At 45.4% G+C, this 20,336-nt stretch overlaps 1 protein-coding gene across 1 annotated transcript in view; it reads left to right on the plus strand.

Annotated features, from left to right (window-relative positions):
- SLC12A8 (solute carrier family 12 member 8) overlaps positions 1–19,376 on the plus strand; it is a 57,525-nt gene extending 38,149 nt beyond the window's left edge. The window contains exons 8-13 of the mRNA XM_062578920.1: positions 3,571–3,717; positions 8,346–9,030; positions 9,837–9,934; positions 12,078–12,195; positions 16,476–16,536; positions 19,095–19,376. Coding sequence (XP_062434904.1) covers positions 3,571–3,717; positions 8,346–9,030; positions 9,837–9,934; positions 12,078–12,195; positions 16,476–16,536; positions 19,095–19,257 — 1,272 coding nt within the window. The 3' untranslated portion in view covers positions 19,258–19,376. The remainder of the gene's footprint in view (positions 1–3,570; positions 3,718–8,345; positions 9,031–9,836; positions 9,935–12,077; positions 12,196–16,475; positions 16,537–19,094) is intronic.
- The last annotated feature ends 960 nt before the right edge of the window (positions 19,377–20,336 follow it).

The following is a 20,336-nucleotide window of genomic DNA, read 5'->3' on the forward strand; positions in this document are numbered from 1 at the left end:
CTTAGTGAGTGAAAAGTGCAGGAACTAAAAGGTAATTTTAAATGAATCAGCTGAAGAGAAAGAGATTTTCAAGCTACATTTTAACTTCAAAACCCCCTGAGGGGAAAAAATGGAAAAGCTTCCCAGAAAAAGAGCCTGAAGATACTTAGTAGGGTTAAATATCAAAAACAAGAAAGGCAAATTCAGTTTTCTTTTCCCCGGTACAGTACAGAAGAGTGGTGCAATCCATGTATTCATGCTGCTGCTTTGACTTTTTACAAGCTGTTTTATATTTTAATGACTTTGTTTGGAAAGAGAGAGAGAATTCATTAGAAGTCGGGCATGCAAACACTCCATTTCTGTCAGTCACAGGTGAATGAGTGTTTGGCTCGTTTTCTGCCTTGCAAAACCTGCTTTCTTTATTAAACAGACAAAACAAGACACAGTAATTTCACTTATAATAGGCCAGAAGTGCCGTTTCTAACGAAGTGTTCATTCTCTGTATGCTTAAAACCAACAACAGAAGCTTTCCTCAGCCTCAGTGAAGAGGACTCGTCCCCTCCAGCCCTGATTGGAATGTCAAGTGCTACATTCAAATACAAGTGTTTTTGGCAACTCAAATAATATAGGAAGCCTGGCACAGCTGATCGTCTTTCAAGTATTTCTCAAATAGGGCTGGTATTTTAGGAGAGGGGCAGGAAGTTATGCTTGTAAGATTCCCAGATCAAGCGTCTATTCATTTGTCTAATGGAAATTGATACCTGCTAATTTGTTTCTCTCCAGTTTCATCAGTCCCACAAGATAAAATGCACAAGAAAAGTAGAGTTTCATGGGGAAAAGAAATGTGCATGTATTTGAGCAGTAGGAGGTTTGTACTGTTCTGAAACGCAACATTAATTTTACATGCTTTCTTGAAACAGCAAGCATTTTATAGCTGTTTATCCAATCTCTTTTTTGCGGCACGCTGACTTCACAAGCAAGAAAAAGGCAGCTGTCTCTTGAATCGTCTTTAGACATGTAAATTTTTGTAATTGCTGCTAATAAAGCACACCTGACTTCAACAGCCACAGAAACTAAAAGGCCTCAGGAAGCTGCATTGTGCTCTTTTGGACCTTATTTCCCAGGAGAGGAAGGGTGGAAGCGACGGACATGCAGGACTGAGGAGACCTGCATGCAGTGCTGTCCTCTGCCACCAGTCTTTCCTGGGCACTGCCAGCAAGTCACCCTACTGCATTCAGATGGGATGGATGTGGACCAAAATTCTGTTTTTCCCCCCATCTAGCCTTTGTTCTCTTCCGTTACCTGTGTCTTGAGTCTCTTTATGGCTAGCTTCCAGCCTTGGCACAGCAGCTGTTGGTTTGCAGGTCTTGGGTAGGTGAATCTGGGCCTTAGTCTGCTTGCCTGTGCCTTCCCAGATCTGGACAACGTGGTCCCAGCAGCACTCTGATGTCAAAGCTCGCTCACATGTAATGTTTGTATCGCGTGTTTTTCAATAGCCTGCACACAACCCATGATGCAGCTGCCTGGAGATCCTGCGTGGGCGTGCAGCAGGTGACACTGGGGACCTACCAAGGGGGGCCCAGTCCTCATTTCTGCTTGACAGACATTCAGAGCACTTCCATGTCCCAAGAAGCAGCGAGTGATGCTTTAAACTCTGCACTGAAGTTTTCCCCTCCAGTCTGCTTCAGCACGCTCCTCACATAGCTGATCCCCAGGCATTCAAAGATGTGAGCAATATATTGCGTATTTCAGCCAGTTCCTGTGCTTTCTGCCAAGCAAATTGTCCATTCGTATCTCCTCCAGGAGTCAGTAGAAACAGGACACGCTTCTATTTGGGACAGCAACTCACACATGATTTCTGCAAGTTCCCACTACCACCTTTTTACCAGAAAATAACCTAGCAAAACATTTCAGCTGCCCTTTCTCTGCTCCAGCAGCTCTGGCTCAGTTCATCAAGTACATTATGGCCCAACTGTCTCATCCTCAGTAGCTGCCCAGCATTTTTCTAAAACTGCCCTTCTTTTAGAAGCCATGAGTGATGCAGAAGGAAGGGGCAGATGGATCTAAGATCCCTGCAACAGAGCCAGATACTAAACAAACACCCCACCGTGCCTGTTTCCTGCCATTTTGCCTAAAATGAGGTTGAGGAGGCGGACAGAGAACATTTCGTTTCTCCAGCTGACATGGAAGATGTGAACAGCGGAGCAGATGGGTGTGCGACGAGTCGGAGAAATGAAGCAGTGACAGTGCCAGCAAGTTCGGAAGTGTGGTGATGTAGTAAGTGGGAAGGATGGTGACTGAAAAGTGCAGGGTCAGGACAACTGGAGAAAATGGAAATCAAAAGAGAGATGGTTAGTCCAGGGCATCTGTGCTGGCACCGTGCTGCAGAGCGAGACTCTTCACCACGTTGGCACATGGGTCCTCTTGCAAAACCAGATGGCACCTGCCATGACTCCCGGACTTCAGGCAGCAGAGCGCTGTGCAGTGCCCCGAGCATGCCAACGCAGCTGCAAAAGGTGTCCAGGGAGTCTGGGAGGTAGCAGGACTTTGTCAGAGGCAGCTGAATAAAATGGCAAGTAGTTTGGTGAGCAGCAGCGCTGAGGAAGCCTTGCGCCCCCGGCCTTTCCCACGTGAGTCCTTGGGCTGCACTCATGCTTGAGGTTTCCTCAGGGGAAGGCTGCACTGCTTCAACAGACACTTCGAAAACAAGCCTCATTTCCGTAAAAAAAATGTTGAAAAAATTGTTATTAGTAAAGCAAAAGAAAGGTCCTAATATCTCTTAGACTTTAGCTCAGTTTGGTCTGCAGAGTATCTAGACGTCTCAGATCATGCCTTGCTTTCACCAAGCTGTTGCAGCCCCACAGGGTTTCTACGCTGTGTTCAGCGAGCAGCTTTCCCTTCCCTCCTTCCCCGCGGGAAAAACTGGCCACTTGCGTGAGTAGCTTGAGCGGGTGCTAGCCAGAAACCGCTAATCAGCCTTGTTAGCACTGGGGCTTTAAAGATTTTCAAGTTTCATGTTCACTTAAGGAAATTCTTTACTCGTTGAAGACAGGAAAATAAGGTCATTGTATTGTATCCTTTGGAGTGTATTTCTTGAGATGTCATTTGTTGAAGTGGCGAGTTGGATTTGGTTTTACTGTGGATTTTCTTTCATGATTGGTTTTCCCCTTTGGGACACAGGGGCTTGTCTTCCTGTTTTGGATGGCTGGATCCCTGGGTAGCTTTTCCTGTACAATGCTCTCTGTATATAAGTGCTCTCTCCTGAAATAAACTCACTTCCAGTTACTTAAGGGGAATCTAATAGTTGTTGCTTTGCTACATTTGCTCCAAGTGAGAAAGATTTTCTTGGATATGAGCTCTGTCAGTACAGGATGTTCAGTATTAAATTACTTCTATGGGATAATTTTCCTGTATTAATTACTTGCACTTTATATCACAGACCACGTTCCTGCTTTTCCAGGTCTTACTCTGTTCCTTTTGTAAAGTTAGAAATATATGAATCACGTTAAAAAAAAATATATATATTTAAAACTACTCAGGGGTTTTTAAAGAATACTGTAGTCAACTTTCAGTTACCTCTGCTTTTTCCAGGTGTCCTTGGTGGGTTTCTTGTTTTTGCTGGGGTTGTATATCTCATCCTTAGCCTCCTGCATGGGAGGGCTCTACGGAGCACCCCGGATCCTCCAGTGCATCGCCCAGGAGAACGTCATTCCTATGCTCGCCTTCCTTGGACGTGGGGTTAGTAATCCTTTCTGTGAAGTTAGTGTTAAACCTTAACTGGAAGAAAAATCGATGATACAAGAAGCTGATACTGCTCTGTATCTAACGTGGGATGGTGGATGCATGAAATACAAGGAGGGACCGCTTGCTGGCTCCTTCCGTTCTTAGCTCTCCCCTGCCTTCCCACTCAGGGCAAAGGGCTTCAGCTGCTGTCCGAGCACTTCAGTGAACTGGGTTGTAACTACATATGTATATATGTTTTTTCCTTCCTTCCTGAACTTTTTATTTGGGATCTTCCTATCTTCTCTGGTAACCTCATAGCTGAGTATGTGGCTAGTCCCAGCGCAGGGGGTTGAGTTTGTGCACACTGGAGAAGAGGATGCTGCTTTGTAACATGAGATTAAATGCTATAAAAATAATAGAGAAAGAATAGATTTGAAAGGTTAATTTGCAGGGCTGCTAAGCTTTAGATATTCTTTGAAACCAAGCCCTACTTTGAATATGACAAAAGGCTTTTTCCGTGTCCTAGTAAGTAATCCTCGTTCACATGAGTTGTTCCTCTGAGATCAGTCAAAGTACCAATCATCAAGGATTGTAGACCTGGCCTATGCCTTCAAAACAAAGTATTTTTACAGCCTTCTTTTTTTTCTAAATAGAGAGAAAAGAATTCCTTCCCTCTAAATAACCTACATCACCTAAATGTCCGTACCTAGCAACTGGGAAAAATCTTAAGATGTTTTGCTCCTTCAGAGCAGCTTATAAATAGAGGAAAATATTTATAATATTGGTATTTGTGAATATTTTAATGTATTTAAATGTTTTATAAGTATACTCATTGTCTAAACTTTGTTTTATATTTCTCAAAGTAGTTTTCTAAAATTAAAGTAATGATAATAATAGAAGCAGGAGCAGTAACAAAGCCCTCCTCCCCCAGCTACTGAGAATATTTATCAGGCTATCCCAGAACGAGCTGTTCTCCACTTGGCAACCCTTGTCAAATTCGCACTGATTTAGCCAAAAGACTGCAAAGTTGATTCCTCCTCTCTGATAGTTTTCTGTCTTTCCATGAAAGACAGAAACTCTCAACTCTGTTACGCTGGCAGAGTGCCACCATGGGAGGTGCTCTAAAAAGAGGTGAGGAGTTGAAGGCAGATCGCCTTCTTCTTTGCTTCTCTCTGCCACCCTGAATATTGAATCGATTTGATTAATGGTGAGTTAATAAATGTAGTTTGTCCCTAACAATCTGTTCCACATCAGTTCTTTTCAATGTTTTAAAGTGTTGTAGTCAACGCAGTCCTAGTTAATCTGAGGGGCACTGTTGTTTTCTATAGTGTTAAACCTGAGCCAGAGGCATCCTGAGATTGTACCATCTGTTCCCTATCTCACTAAGTCTTTCTAATACCTAAGATGCTTTCTGAGAACCCTGTGCATTTATCCTGGAGACATATTTCTCATTTCATTGTGAAAATGCGAAAGGTCCAAAACTGGTCCCCTTTTCTATTAATAAATAAGTGTAGTGGAAATAGAAATAGTTTCCATTTGAGCTATGTATTTATTAAAAAAAGCACACACAGTAAATGAAAATGCAGAATGGAAAATGTTCCCTGTCTTGTGCTATTGTCGGTATAACTGGGCTGTGGTGGAGACCCTTCCCAGCCTTGTGTCTGCAGCGCCTTTATACAGTCAATATCATTTGTGGATACCATGCTGTTGGCAAAACTTAATTGTACCAACACATTTTAAAGCATTTCTTGTTTATCCTTTCCAGGAAAAAAAGGCTTGTTCTAAAGGGGCATAGCTGTGGTTTCAATTTTTCATACTGAAAAGTCCTTGGAGATGAGGACTGTACAAGCAGCGCTCATAAAACTCAGAGGAATTTCAGTACCTGCCTGCTGTACTGGAAAATATCTCTCCTTAGATTGCTGAAAGTCCAAGAATTTTTTACGTGTAACTTATTTTTTTGGCATTAGCACCTTTCTTTCATTTGTTTGTTCCCATTAAGTCAGATTGTCTATCCAGCAGCCGGGTCAGGGTAACACTCAGTAGCCAACACCATGTTCAAATGAGGCTTAAACCTTGCAGCAGGGCCTTCTTTCCTTCCGGCTTTAGCTGTTCCAAACAGTGGGTTTTCTATTGCTTTCCTTAAGGGTGTTCCACTTCCTAAAGGATTTAAGTTGTGATCCTCCAACTGTTGCTTGCTCCTGATTCCCAAATGGCACATGGGGACTCTAACTAGGTTTATGCGGACAAATTTTTTTCCTTCTCATAAATCTGTTAAGCCATTCCTTTCCCTCTTTGATGCTTGCACCCATCTGAGTTGTAGGTAAGTCTGTCATGTTCCCTTTTAGTTTTCTGCCGGTAGGGTGATGGTCTGGGCATTAACATACCTGATCTGAGTGGGAAGGAAAGGGTTCTTTTCTTCACTGAGGTAAATGAGATTGTCCTGCTTTGGATCAGGAAACCCATGCTGCATTGATGTGTGTGGAGCAGAGTAATGTGGTGCCGTGACAAGGATCTGCCCAGTAGACTGGTTACCACCAGTAACTGAAAATCAAGAGGGCCAGGCAGTGAGGTGTCCTTAACGATCTGTTCCAGTCTCCAGTGACTAAAATCTGGGAGAGCCAGGCAGTGAGGTGGCACTTGGGAAGGTAGTACCTGGGTGGGTTTCATCTGCTAGGCACTGATGAGGAAAGATGGGTTGCGATTTTAGTATAGACTGAAGAACAGATTTGGAGGGGAGAAGTAGATGGCTCGTGTCATGGAGAAGTAGATGGAGGATAGCTGAGTGCTTGCGTAGAGCTTTTCAGCAACTCAAGTATAAATTGCTTGCATTTTCCATCCCTCGCAACAAAAGCAGCAGTAAGGCTGCATGATGTTGAGGGAACCAAATTTTTGCTGAGACCAATGTTACGGGGTCACTGCAGAATCTGTCTGCCCACCTCACCTACCGCTGGAATGGGGGGCCCCAGGGACGCATCTTGCTTTCCTCTGCAGGCTACACTCAGGTGTTTCCCATCCTCCCCTGGAGCTCCGTGGCTTTGTCTTTTCTGGCCAGGGGTGGAGGAAGCTTGGCCACCACTGGCATAGAGAGAAAAGGGAGGAGAAATGGACCAAGGACTGAGTGTTGTGTATTTCTCACAGAGCAAGTTTTGTGAAGGCAATGGCCCACTGGGGAGGGAGAATGCTAAAGAAGAAGGGAGGAGCAGGAGTTGAGGAGAGCGTGATTGGGAAGTGTTGGGAAGGGAACTGTCCTGTTGTCAACTGACTGGGTTGATGAGGGGATTGTCCTGAGATTTTTAAGAGGTTTGGTCAAAGCAGTACTTCACTGAGTGCCAGGAGAGTTCCAGTTGAAATCATGGCACTGCTCTTCAAGGGCAGTGGTAGGGTTTGTTGCTTTTGGTTGGCTGGTTGGTTTTTTTGACTGCTGGTTTTGAGGCCTGCCCTGTGCTGCAGGGACTTGCCCTCGTCGAGGCACTTTTGGTGGAGATGTTTGATTTCTAATCTGGTGTAGTTGTATGATGTTGATTCAACAGTGTGGACAAGGACCTGTTCTCAGCCGGCTACCACAGGCAAACGCTGATCCCAAAGGGGGCTCGGCACGGTTTCTGATGAGCACTTAGCATCGCAATCATGTTTAAAAGGAGGCAAGGTCTGACATTTGTGATGCTTCATATTTCATTCATTACCCCATCGTAAGAAATGTTCCAGCTAGGCCTGTAAGTGGCCCGTGCAGGCATTTCAGATACAGAAACAGTGAGAGAGTGACTGGTCAAAGGAAGGGCATATTAGACTTGGGATTAAAGTGCATGAGCTGATAGTTTGGTCTTTCCACCCCCTGTCCTGCCAGCCTAACACATTTTGCTCGCTCTCTCTCTCTCTCATCCTCTCCCTACCTTACCTGCCTCCCAGAGGAGAAGAATAAACAGTATATCTCCTGGTTGTCTGCCTTCCCGCCTGCAGCCTGGCATCATTTGCTGCTCTTCCTGACACATGCCCTTCAGCATCCTTGGCTACTTTTCTTTGGGTGTTGGGCCAATGCAGCTTTGGTGGAAGAAAGGAGAGAAATGCCAAACACAGAATCCCAGAAGACCAAGGATTTAGCTTAGCGCCATGTCAGGGCACGGTCATAAGTGTCTAATGCACAAATGGCATTCCTCTATACAGGCAGATCTTTCTTCATTTCCCTGGTAGTAAAAACCTCTCCACCGGCATCAAACAGGGATAGACAGCAATGTGGAGACTCATAGAGAAATTAGAAATGAACAGTTAACTCTAATTACCATATTTTATTGCCAAAAAAACAGCCCAGACCTCCCATAAGCCCCACAAATCACTCTGAAGGGTTATTGCTGCTTTAATGACGCTGTTTTACCACAGAGATGCGGAATGAGACTTAATGAATTTTCCGAAGGCAAATATTGAGTAAGTGTCAGAGGTGAGGTGGGAGCTCAGCAGTCCCGTGTTTAATTTACTAAGCCAACGAGCCTCTGATGATGTGTGTGTTTGTATTGCATGGCTAAGCGGGTGCCTATAGACGGTCCAGGTAGCCACCTGTCAGAGCTGAGGGAGAGGGGCATCCGCGACGGCAAGGCTGGTGGTAATGTAAATATTAATTTCAATATAAGTTTGTTTTATTTATTGGCCAGAAAGGACCAAACAAGACTCCAGTGGCTGCAATTTGCTTAACCAGTCTCATCACCATGGCTTTTGTCTTCATTGGACAAGTGAATGTTCTCGCTCCTATAGTCACCATCAACTTCATGTTGACGTATATTGCTGTAGATTATTCCTATTTCTCTGTCTCCTTGAGCTACAACATTCAGCAAAAGCCTGAAAAGATGCAGATGGAAAATTCGAGGCCTGCCCACCCTTCCCAGCCTTTAATTTTGAACAAGGCTTCCGCTTACGGATCAGACGGAATAATTCAAAGCAGATCAAATGGCACTTTGCTGGAGTTCACGAGAGACATGGACCAGCTTTTTAAACCATTTCATAACGAGCCCAGCACTTGCGAAGAAAAAGAGGCAGCCGAGGATTTAACCCAAAAGGTCAAACAGAAGAAGACAAAGAAGCCAGCCAAGCAAACGTTACGGGACAGCTTCCTCTTGGATCTCGAGCGTAACGCTGGCCCGGCTCGCTACGGCTGCGGTGAAACGTTGCAGCCCGGCCGAGGGAGCCTGCAGCGCCCCGCGGAGCAGGGCCGCCCGCCTGGGAGGGCTCCGCGGGGGCCGCCTGCGGCGAGCTCCGAGCTGACGCGGGACCCTGAGCTGTCGGAGCAAGGCGACCGGCTGCGCAGCGGGACGCGGGGTCCCCCTGGCCGGAGCGCGGGAGGTAAAGGCTGAGGGATGGACGTCTCTGTTTTCGCGCGGGAATGCTTTATCACCTCTGTCCTCCTGGTGCTTTTCCAGGGGTGGGCGAGAAACTAGCTTCATATGGCGCTGTCATTCAATGATTCATAGCGATAATATCTTTTATTACAGGTAAGGGGAGAGTTCATCGAAATGAATCGCAGAAGTTCCAGTGTAATTTGCCTGTGGGAGATTAATTGCAGGAAAGCAGACAGGACTATATTTAGTCTAGGGTTTTACTGTATACTCATTATTCTACCGATGCATCCTTAGTGCTGTACATTAAAAAGATTTTGAGTGTATCTAGGGGTTTATTTAGTCTTGATGCAAGGTAGGAGGGATGGAGCCATGTGAGTTAAAAACTCTGGCTATCAAAATGAAATGATTCCCATGCTGCAAATAGAGTCTGGTATTCGTCATCCACAGCTAAGTGTCTGAATTTGCTTTTTGGCAATATGAATATTTTAATACTGCATATTTATATGAAGTTTACAGTCTCAGATCTTTAGTTTTATTAACATTAGTCAACTTCACAAACGCTTCTGAGGGAGAAAAGCCTTGTTTCTCTGCTTCTGTGAATATGGAAACTGAGGCCCAGGTAGGCAGGGACTTACACATGGTCTTAGAATGGACTGAGAGCAGGCCTGGAAATGCCTTTTCCCTGGCACTTTCTTATTGCCTTCCTCTTAGAAGTTTTAGTTAAACTTTGTGATACCCAGTTGTCAGCTAGAATTTCAGCTAGAATAATTCTAACATCTCCGCTTTTTTTTTTCCCACCTTTTTTAATAGATTTATCTGCGAAGCAACAAAATCCAGAGCTGGGAATTCAGCAAATACCAGTATCCTTCTATTCCAGATTCTGCAATCACTGGGTTTCCTTTGTTGGTGTAAGTACTTTTATTTTGAATGCTGCTTTGTGATTGTAGAAAATGGAAAGGAATTCACCACTTAGTGCAGAGTAAATACACTCCAGTGCTTAAAAATAGCTTTTGTTTCTATTATTCCGGATCACCTGAACTAAGTGCTCAAAGTACTATACATTCATCTGTTCAAAAAACTCCTGTACCCCTGATCAAACACCTTGGGTGCAAAATTCCACGTTTTGAGGAAGGAAAGTTCCTCTAGCATGTTATTTTAAAGAATAAATAACTTTCAAATAGCATCTACCCGAAGACACTGAGGAGTTTAGGACATTTCAATTCATCTTGGAAAGACTGATTAATGGGCAGATAACAGAGAAGAGGTCAGTTATGCATAATGAATGAACCATATGGCTTTGCTGCATGGTTTCATAGCTCTGTGTAAAATATAATAAACACCCTGAACAACACACTGAACCCTATTAATTTAATCCTCAAATTGAATTTGACACCTACTTTTCAAATCATGCTGCTCAAGCTGCTCATTGCTGTTGCTGCCAGCAACCAACTACTGGAGGAATGTCCTGCTGGATTGCGGAGTGGTGGGTGGGGTGAATATCAGGAGTTTCTTATCTAGTGATGATGTCTTTAAGAAGTTGCCTGCCAGTGCTGGTCTTTGGGCTCAGTTGCTAATGTGACTCCTAGATGTCATCACAGAGCTCAGAGTGGTCAGCTTTGTACGACCACAGGGGAATTTCTGTAAAGAGATGATTGACATGTTCATTAAAGCAGATTTAGTTTCCTGTCAATATTCAGACTTGTGAGGAGAGTGTAACAGAGTTGAGAAGGGATCAGAAATCCAAAAAAAAAAAAAAAAAAAAATCATAGAAGCAAAAATCAGATGCATTTATTCACCCTTGCTCCTTTCTGCTCTGCCTTCTCTCTTTGAGGTTCATAAGCTGTGGCAGTTTTGACTCACTCAGCTCTTTCTTTCCATGCTGTCCATTTGCAAATGAGTGATTTGTTATATTGCTAATGGGAAGTTGTTCCTAATTTGATCCATGAAGATGATACTTATGCCCTCATGCATATGCCCCTTGAAAGTCAGTTTTAATTGTGGCTGTGAATCAAACTTACCTGTGCACTGGTGAGCCTCTGGATGCGCCTTCATGCTCCCAAACTAAGATCGGTGCGGCTGCTGCAGCTTGGAGCTCCCCATGGCCTAGCTGAGCCCAGCACACACCACAACCTGCAGTAGTTTGGAGTAGCACAAGCAGAGACCTGAGGCCCAAGCCATGCTGCCTCTGGGACTCCAGGTAGCTCACTGAAAGCTACCTCCATGCTGCTGAAGATGATGGTGTAAATTCGTGCCATCTCTCTTTTAGAAGTGAGACCAAACAAGGCTCCCTAAAATGCAGGAGGCTCATTACCAGGAAGCTTCAGCCACACCATACCCAATTCCTTTCTGATACTCGGTGAAAATGCTCTGTGTGGCCAAAAGCCATGCACTGTGGGGCGTTTTGCAGGAGGGAGATGACGTGGTTCCCTGGGGGTCCAGCTGCACCAACAGCTGAACTGGAAACATCCACCTGAGCAGTAGCTGCTGCAGAAGATGGGATCCAGTGGTGCAGCAGGTGTGGTGCAAGGACAGTCTCACTTCTAAATCCCCCGTCTTGGGGCTTTATTAGGAGACACCTAAAAGGAAATTGTTGTTGTGATAGTGCAGAGTGGCCACATCCCAGGTCAGTGACGGTTCGCTCTCCTACATAGTGCTCCAGAGAAGGAGGGTGGTGCAGAGATACCATCCCAGCACTGGTTTTAGATGAATTAAAAATATAAGGTTCAACATTTTTAGGAAAGAAAAAAAAAAGCAGTTTCTGATGCTCTCATAATGTGAAAAGTGCCAGTGCTCCCCAGTTATTAAAGAGCTTTTGTGTGAGCCTGAGTTCACCTTGCAAAGTTCAAGAATAAATTGCTGAACCTACATGAGGCTGTGTTAGAATGTGAATATTCCTTCACCATCCGTGGACCTGCCAGCTGTCCCACAAGAGCAGGGCAAAAGCAAAGCGTAGCCTCTGGATTTGGCAGAAATAGGATTGTTAGTGCAGTAACTTACTAACTTACTATCTCATATACTCTGGAGTAACCCTAACACTTGTATTTTCAACAGGCAATTGTGTCTCTTGTAATAATGTTTGTCATTCAGTGGATCTACACCCTTGTTAGCCTCGGTGCGGCAATTATACTGTATTTCTACATTGGCCAAGTCAGTCCAGGACTTCCCCTTGGTGAGCTTTTTTTTTCCTGCACTATTAAATCTGCTTAAAAATTCATTAAGTTTTAATTTAAGTTAATTAGGAATTGAGATTCTTGTGTTTAATATGCAGGTGACACATAGCAAATGATAGAGTTTGCTTCCTTGCTAGTTGTAATACATTTTTGTATCTGAATCTTTAATTTTATATTTAATTCTTACTGTAACTAGCGTTAGTTTGATGGGTTAGATGGTGTTTATTGTTTTATTGTTTTGTACTACTAAATGCAAAAAGAGGTGCTGATACTAAGAATTAATAGAGATGACAGATTGTAAATGTATCACAGCAATGAGAAAAATCTCTTGTAAATACATTTTAATAAACTTAATTAATCAATCTAAATCCACCTGAGAAAAATTTAATGAAAGTGGGAATTATGATGAGTATCTTATTAAATCTCAGCATTCATAACAGCAAAACAAGAGAGCCTTTTGATTCCAGAAATAAGCACGTTGAATATGTTAGGAACGTAATCTGGGAAAATAGTCTTAGGCAAAGGGCATTAAGAAGGTCTGCGCATGTGATCGGCTTAAATAAGTTCAGAATTAAGTAGCAAAGCACATGCAGAAAGCAGCTTATTAGAGTCTGCAGCTCCTTGGCAGAGGTGCAGAAGTGGTTTGGGCTGGTGTATGGCTCTGGAGGGAGAGTGTGGTGTGCACAGTGTGTGTGTACGCACGTACGTACGCATGCATACGTATATAGGGTACCGACATGCGTATGTGCAATTTTATGTCCTGCACCCAAAAAAGCCGAGATGAGAAAAGTCAAAGGAACCTGAGTTCATGTGTAATTTACACAAGTTAGAAAAAGCCACCTGTGTTTATTTAGATGAAAGACTCTTAGACACTGGGTTATTAGATACTAAATTTCTGAAAACCAAACTGTGAAAAACTGACAAATACTTGTAAATCAGGACCCATCAGTGTATTAATCACCACCATCTCTCTCTCAACTACAGCTGATTTCTGTATGTCTGTATGTGATAGTGGGATAGATTGTGGATGGTACTTTCTACTTGCTGTTTTGCATCTTTGGAAATATTATGTGTAAGTTTCATTTTAACAACTTTTTTGACAGCCCCATATACTAAAGAAAAACTAATAATGCTTTCCGATTTTTGAGGGTTTTTTGCTTTTATATATTCACTACTTTGTATCTCTGCAGTCTGGTTTTAAAGTATCTACCAAAAATGTCCTTAAAAAATTCTCAGTGAGTGTGCAGAGGATACTGGAAGGTGATCTGAAAAATGGCTGCAAATGAAGGCATTTTTTTTCTTGTCTTTTCTTGCATTTGCATTTCCACTCATACAGCAAAGCAATGCAGGGCAAACAAAATATAAGAAAGGAATATTCAAAGCTCAGCCTGATTTTCATTTGGCTGTGAGTGAAAGTCATGTTATGGCCACACTGGATCAAAAGATCCATGAATTTGTTCTCCAAAAGATGGAATGACCCTTCTGTTTAGAAAGGTTGAGAGATACTGACCTGAGAGATGCTATAGATGGACAACAAGCTAAAGACTTTAGGAGTGCTGGCTGTGCCACAGAAATGCTCCGGGATTTTCAACAGGTCCCTTCACCACTGTCTTTCTCCCCAACAGCTTAAGGCAAATTAAGCAGGTGCTGCCATGCCTCCATCTCCTTCCACATACTTTTGCTGCTACCTTTGCTACAGCTCTGGCAACTTTCTAGCCCTGCAGTGAGCCAGTTCAGAAAAATAACTTGACTGAAGAAATCAGAAAAAAAAAATGTGTTACTATAGTAAGCTAAACCAGTTTCCCGTAGGGTCAGACAAGAGCTCATGCTGGTACAGGGAATGGTGAGACCATTGCTGCCCTAGGTCAGGTCAGCTGAACAGCTCCATCAATCTCCTCCTCTCTGAAGTGGGAATAATCATAGAATCAGTAAGGTTGGAAGGGACCTCTGGAGATCATCTAGTCCAACCTCCCTGCTCAGCAGGGTCACCTAGAGCATGGTAGACAGGGTTGCATCCAGGTGGGCCTTGAAGATCTCTGGAGACGGAGAGTCCACAACCTCTCTGGGCAGCCTGTGCCAGTGCTCCATCACTCTCACAGGGAAGAAATTCCCCCTCACGTTCAGGCGGAACTTCCTGTGCTTCAGTTTCTGCCCATTGCCTCTTGTCCTGTCACATGGGACAACTGAAAAGAGTTTGTCCCCGTCCCCTTGACACCCTCCCTTCAGGTACTTGTACACATTGATAAGATCCCCCCTCAGTCTGCTCTTCCCCAGGCTGAAGAGGCCCAGCTCTCGCAGACGTTCCTCACAGGGCAGATGCTCCAGCCCTCTGATCATCCTCGTAGCCCTACGCTGGACTCTATCCAGTAGCTCCATGTCTCTCATGTACTGGGGAGCCCAGAACTGGACGCAGTACTCGAGATGAGGCCTCCCCAGGGCTGAGTAGAGGGGAAGGATCACCTCTCTCGACCTGCTGGCAACACTCTTCCTAATGCACCCCAGGAGACCATTGGCCTTCTTGGCCACAAGGGCACATTGCTGGCTCATGGTCAACTTGTCATCCACCAGCACTCCCAGGTCCTTCTCTGCAGAGCTGCTCTCCAGAAGGTCAGCCCCAAGCTTGTACTGGTGCCTAGGGTTATTTTTCCCTAGGTGCAGGACCCTGCACTTGCCCTTGTTGAACCTCATGAGGTTCCTCTCTGCCCAGCTCTCCAGCCTGTCCAGATCTCTCTGAATGGCAGCACAGCCCTCAGGTGTGTCAGCCACTCCTCCCAGCTTGGTGACATCAGCAAACTTGCTGAGGAGGCACTCTCTCCCCTCATCCCAGTCGTTCATGAAGAAGTTGAACAGGATGGGACCCAGTACTGAGCCCTGGGGGACTCCACTAGCCACAGGCCTCCAAGTAGACTCCACGCCACTGATGACGACCCTCTGAGCTCTGCCTTTCAGCCAGTTCTCAATCTACCTCACTGTCTGCTCATCTAACCCACACTTCCGGAGCTTATCTAGGAGGATGCCATGGGAGACAGTGTCAAAAGCCTTGCTGAAGTCAAGGTACACAATGTCCACTGCTCTACCCTCATCTACCCAGCCAGTCATTCCATCAGAGAAGGCTATCAGATTGGTTCAGCAGGATTTCCCCTTGGTGAATCCATGCTGGCTACTCCTGATCACCTTCTTCTCCTCCATGTGTCTGGAGATGACATCCAGAATGAGCTGTTCCATCACCTTACCAGGGATGGAGGTGAGGCTGACCAGCTTGTAGTTGCCTTGGTCCTTCCACTTGCCCTTCTTGAAGACTGGAGTGACGTTGGCTTTCTTCCAGTCCTCAGGTACCTCTCCAGTTCTCCAGGACCTTTCAAAGATGATGGGGAGCGGCCTGGCAACAACATCCGCCAGCTCCCTCAGTAGCTGTGGGTGCATCCCATCTGGGCCCATGGATTTGTGGATGTCTAGCCTGCCCAGAAGGTCTCTAATCCTTTCCTCCTCAACCAAAGGAAAGTCTTCCCTTCTCCAGACTTTCTCCCTCACGTCCAGCCTGCAGGATTCCTGGGGGCTGCCCTTAGCAGTGAAGACTGAAGCAAAGAAGGCATTCAGTAACTCTGCCTTCTCTGTATCCCTTGTCACCAGGGCCCCCGCCTCAGTCAGTAGCGGGCCCACATTTTCCCTAGTCCTCCTCTTGCTATTGATGTATTTGAAGAAGCCCTTCCTACTGTCCTTAACATCCCTTGCCAGACTCAATTCCAAATGGGCCTTAGCCTTCCTCACAGCATCTCTACATACTCTGACTGCAATCCTGTAATTCTCCCAAGCAGCCTGTCCCCTCTTCCACATTCTGTGTATTTTCTTCTTCTGTCTGAATTTGTCCAAGAGCTCCTTGCTCACCCATGGAGGTCTCCTGCCCCTTTTGCTGCACTTCTTATTCGTAGGGATGCACTGCTCGAGCTTGGAGGAAGTGATGTTCTATCACCATCTTTGTGATCGCAATCTTTGTGATCTAGTGAAGAAAAAGTGCTGCCACTTTTATCTACTTTGGTCACTGTTTTACTGGTATTCTGATAAGTTGTCAGTCTGTTTTCCATGGGAACTTTCTTAACAATCTTTTAAAAACCTCACTGTGTGGGAAGACTTCAGAAGTATTCTCACAATCACAAAATTTTCTTGTACTGAACACTAACAACAAACATGCTGGTTTGAGATTTCTCGCAAAACTTCAGTGGCATAACACTATTATGAGAGAATTAGCAGCCTGCTGACTTCTCCTGTCTTTTCTCTGCAGGAGCAGCAGCTAATTTCAGTTTCTTCAGCTGGATTAAGTTGGTGTTGGTCACCTCGTGCAGGTGGGTACCAGGCACTTGGCAGCGATCGAGGCAGTGTTCGTTGTTTCTTTGACCCACTAATGTCACAGAGAGGCTGGGGGGAGCTGACTTGTTTATTACCTTAAGCAATCCATCTACCACTTCTCGGGTACTCAAAGTTATTCTTATTTAAAGACAAAAATAACTGTTTATTTCTGTTAGCTGTCTACGTGGCGAATCATAGCAGGGAGAGGGAGCTGGAGCCTCTCCTGCCTTGTTTGTTGGTGCTCTGGCTGCTAACAATGTCCCAGTGGTTGAAGCTTTATCTTACTGTCCAGAGCTTGCAAACCTGGTAATAAATGAGGAATGGGAGACTATCTCTTCCACATACCCTCCATTGAAAGCAAATTACTGTGGGAGTGGTGGAATAGGCATGCGTGCACCAGCTGTGCTAGTTTTGAGAGAAAATTGGGGGGGGGCAGCAATCGCTATATGGACACAATCAATATAGTGTTCAGTGAAAAAGTCATTCAGTATTGAGTTTGTATAGGATTATATTAGCAAATGTCATGGACTTTTCCATCCCAGAATATCTCAGGGTTTTTGTTTGTTAGGGTATTAACTGGCTTTGTTAATTCATTTTGGTCCTATTAATAATTAATTCCATTGTGTTTGGGTTTCCCAGAAGAGATAGGACCATCTCTGCCCCTGTACAATGCAGTGGGATTTGAGGTTCCCAAGCTGGTTAGTTGCTTTTCTGCTTGCGATGGGGGAACACCACAGCAAAGACTGCAGAACATGGGCTGCTGTGTGTTACGTGTGTGGATTTGTTGGCTTCTTGTGACAAAAGGAACCTCCAGATGCTGAAGCCCATTGGTATGTGCCTGTGCCTCTCCTCGTGGTTCCCGTAACACAGGTGCATGCCTTTGGAAGCAGCAGTGGGTCTAGCAGAGGTGACGAGACCTCTCTGAGGTCCTCACAACAGGTCCGGGGCACAGCAGAGCTCAGGTCTCCTGCAACGCCATCCATGGAGTCTCTGCCTGACCGGTTGTATTGCTCTGTGTTTAGGCTGTCCTGTCCTGACAAGCCACCAGTGTTGCAGATCTGCTCTGCCACGGGTAGTTTCGTTCATATAGCTACGGCAGTAAAGTTACATCCTTGTCTATTGCCTGTATTACCAGGATGAGAGCTCAGGTTAAAAAAAGGAGTGAGGGGGCATAGAGGAGGTGCATTATGCTTTGCACATCTCTCTTTTGGAGATGTACCCTTCCTGCCTTTTTCTTTTCCTTTTCACGGTGTCTGCTGGGATCGTAATGCGAGCCAAAGCCATGGGTGAGGAGGTGAGGCGGAGAGCAGGGCGCCCGTGGCTGTGCGGGAAGCACTGCCAGAATTACTCACTGCACGGTGAGTCAGGCCTGGCTGTTCATGCTCCTCATGTTCGTCCGTCCGCTTCCACTGCAGCGCACGGGCAGATTCATTACTTGCAATTTTAGCTGGCTGCGAGTCTGATGATGGAGCAGAATTTTCCTCTTGGACATCCCTCTGTGCCCTGTCAGTGCTGCGGGGGGCTGGGGGGGGGGTTACGTGGCACATTTACACGCTGGTACAGTCCTTAGTGCCTGCGATCAGTGTGGTTGACTTGAAAAGGCTCTGCCAAGGAGGATGGATTGGGGAGCTGGTGACAGGGTGGAGGCTGAGCCTCGTGTCCAAAAGTGAAGTCTCAAGGTAGACAGGTAGCTTGGTAGCCTTATCCTAATGCCAAGATTGCTGCTCCCGCTGGCATAAAGACAATTTCAGCTCTGCTTGGGGTTTTATGGGTTTGTTTTTGAAGCCCACCCTTGCTGTGCTACAAGAAGGGGAGTAACTTGCAGACTTTTCCCAAGATCTGTTCTCTCAGAATCTAAGCAAGACTGATTGAAGCAATGAATTGGAGGTAAAGGAGAAGTCCCATTAGAGTGCAGGAGAACTGGGAAGTCACAAAGGATCCTTGACACTTCTGACACTCTCCAAGTGCTCGGAGAGGTCTGTGTTGGCGCTGTAAGTTCTGGCAGTTTTGATTTACCGGTGTGCAGCAGGGATCTCTTATAATCGGCCACTGGAATGGAAAGATTGCAGGAAAATCTCAGTTTGCATTTAATAAAGAAAGGTGAAGTTTCCAGCCTATATGGTTGCAAAATAAATACATAAATAAACTTAAATGTACACCAGAGCTTAGGAAACTGTAAGAAGGATATTTATCATTAGCAATGGCTCATGCTTCTCTCCCTGTAGGATGTGAAAAATGTTTGGTGTAGCCAGTGTTTTATTTCTTGTCCCCATAAAGTGCAACTACACTTGAAATAACATGGAACAATTCCAAAGAGGAAGCACAGTCATTAAGAAAATGTATATTTGCCAGTGTCTGGTTGGGTGGAGAGAGGTATATTTTTTGCACACCTTCTAGGAAAAAATGTTTTCTGATTAACTCTGCGCCTTCCAAGGGCATTGAGGACAATTTTGCCTATTTTCATCATGCCCCTGGCTGAGCTTCCTTTGCTAGTTCAAAGTGTGGCTGCTGCAAACGGTGGGTGACGCGAGCTCCTGTGCTCCTCTGTTTTCAGGAGAAGGCCACCTCTGGAGGAGCACATTGTGGTGACACCATCCTTTGCAACAGTTGGCATGGAGACCACGCAGCTCACGGAGGAGAACGCAGACTTTGCCACCCGCGGCCGCTATCACCATTCCTCCGTTATCAGCAGAGCAGAGTTTGTGAATCAGTTTTAGTAAAGGAAGGGGAGGTGGGGGGAGAAGAAAATCAAGCTGTCACTTCAAAAAGCATTTCTAAGTGCCTAACTACTGTCACAGTGCTTTGGAAAATACTTGAATATGTGGAAAGGGCATGAATGGTTATTTACGTTTTTGAGGCTTGTTTGTGGATTTCTGTTTAGCTTGTTTGTTTGTGCAGACTGCAACATTTCCAGATTTCAAATCTTACCCCAAAGAAGAAAAAAGCAAATGAAAGGGCTGGTCCAGTGAAGTGATGAGTTATTGAGGACACTCTAATCCTTTTAAAGAATTCAATTATAAGCACTATTGAGCTCTAAATTCTGTTGCTGCCGTAAAAGCTTACAACACCCAATTTCAAGTGTCCTCTAGGTGAGAACGGCAGCAACGTGCTCTGTGTCGCAGAGCAGCAGCCCCGGCGGCCGCACTGCCGGACCTGGGTTCGGGCTCAGCCTCGCCACTGATGGATGTGACCTTCTGGGGCAAGTCACTTCCCCCCTCTCGGCGTGAATTTGCCTGCTCGTAATACAGTCGTTTTCTACCTCAGCGTTTCAATCACCAAGGTTTTAGAAAGTACTTTAAGGCATTAGACAGAAGGCTGGAGTCAGTGGCAAGTGCAAGAGAGTCATGAAATGTAGTCGCAGCTGGAATCAAGCCTGTCCGTTGAAAGGCAGCAGTGCCGTATGATGAACTCCTCTGTACTGTGAAACTGTAAGGTGGTATCTTAGGAGCTTCTCATAGCCTTTTCCCACATCCCTTCTGATATGAGAGCTGGGAACTGGAAGCATAACTGTTCCCAAGTAGAGCATCTCTCAGCTAAAAGGACAGATGATTCAAAAGTGATCGGTCCTGCTTAAAGCCCCGTCCTGTGCTGGGCTCCCCCAAGGAGCTGTTTCTTCTGCTGAGATGATCTGCAGCATGTGAGCTTGAGCCTGGGGCACTGCTGGGTTTCGCACTTCAGACCAAGGAACGGGGGTGAGCCTGCCCGTGTCGGGGTCACTTCTGCTCACGCGGGGAGAGTTGCCTCCGTCCGCGTCGGCCGGCCGGCCGGGAGCTGGCCACCAAGGGCACCTCCGCGG

Source organism: Rhea pennata, chromosome 6 (genome assembly GCF_028389875.1).
Source record: "Rhea pennata isolate bPtePen1 chromosome 6, bPtePen1.pri, whole genome shotgun sequence".
NCBI lineage: Eukaryota > Metazoa > Chordata > Aves > Rheiformes > Rheidae > Rhea > Rhea pennata.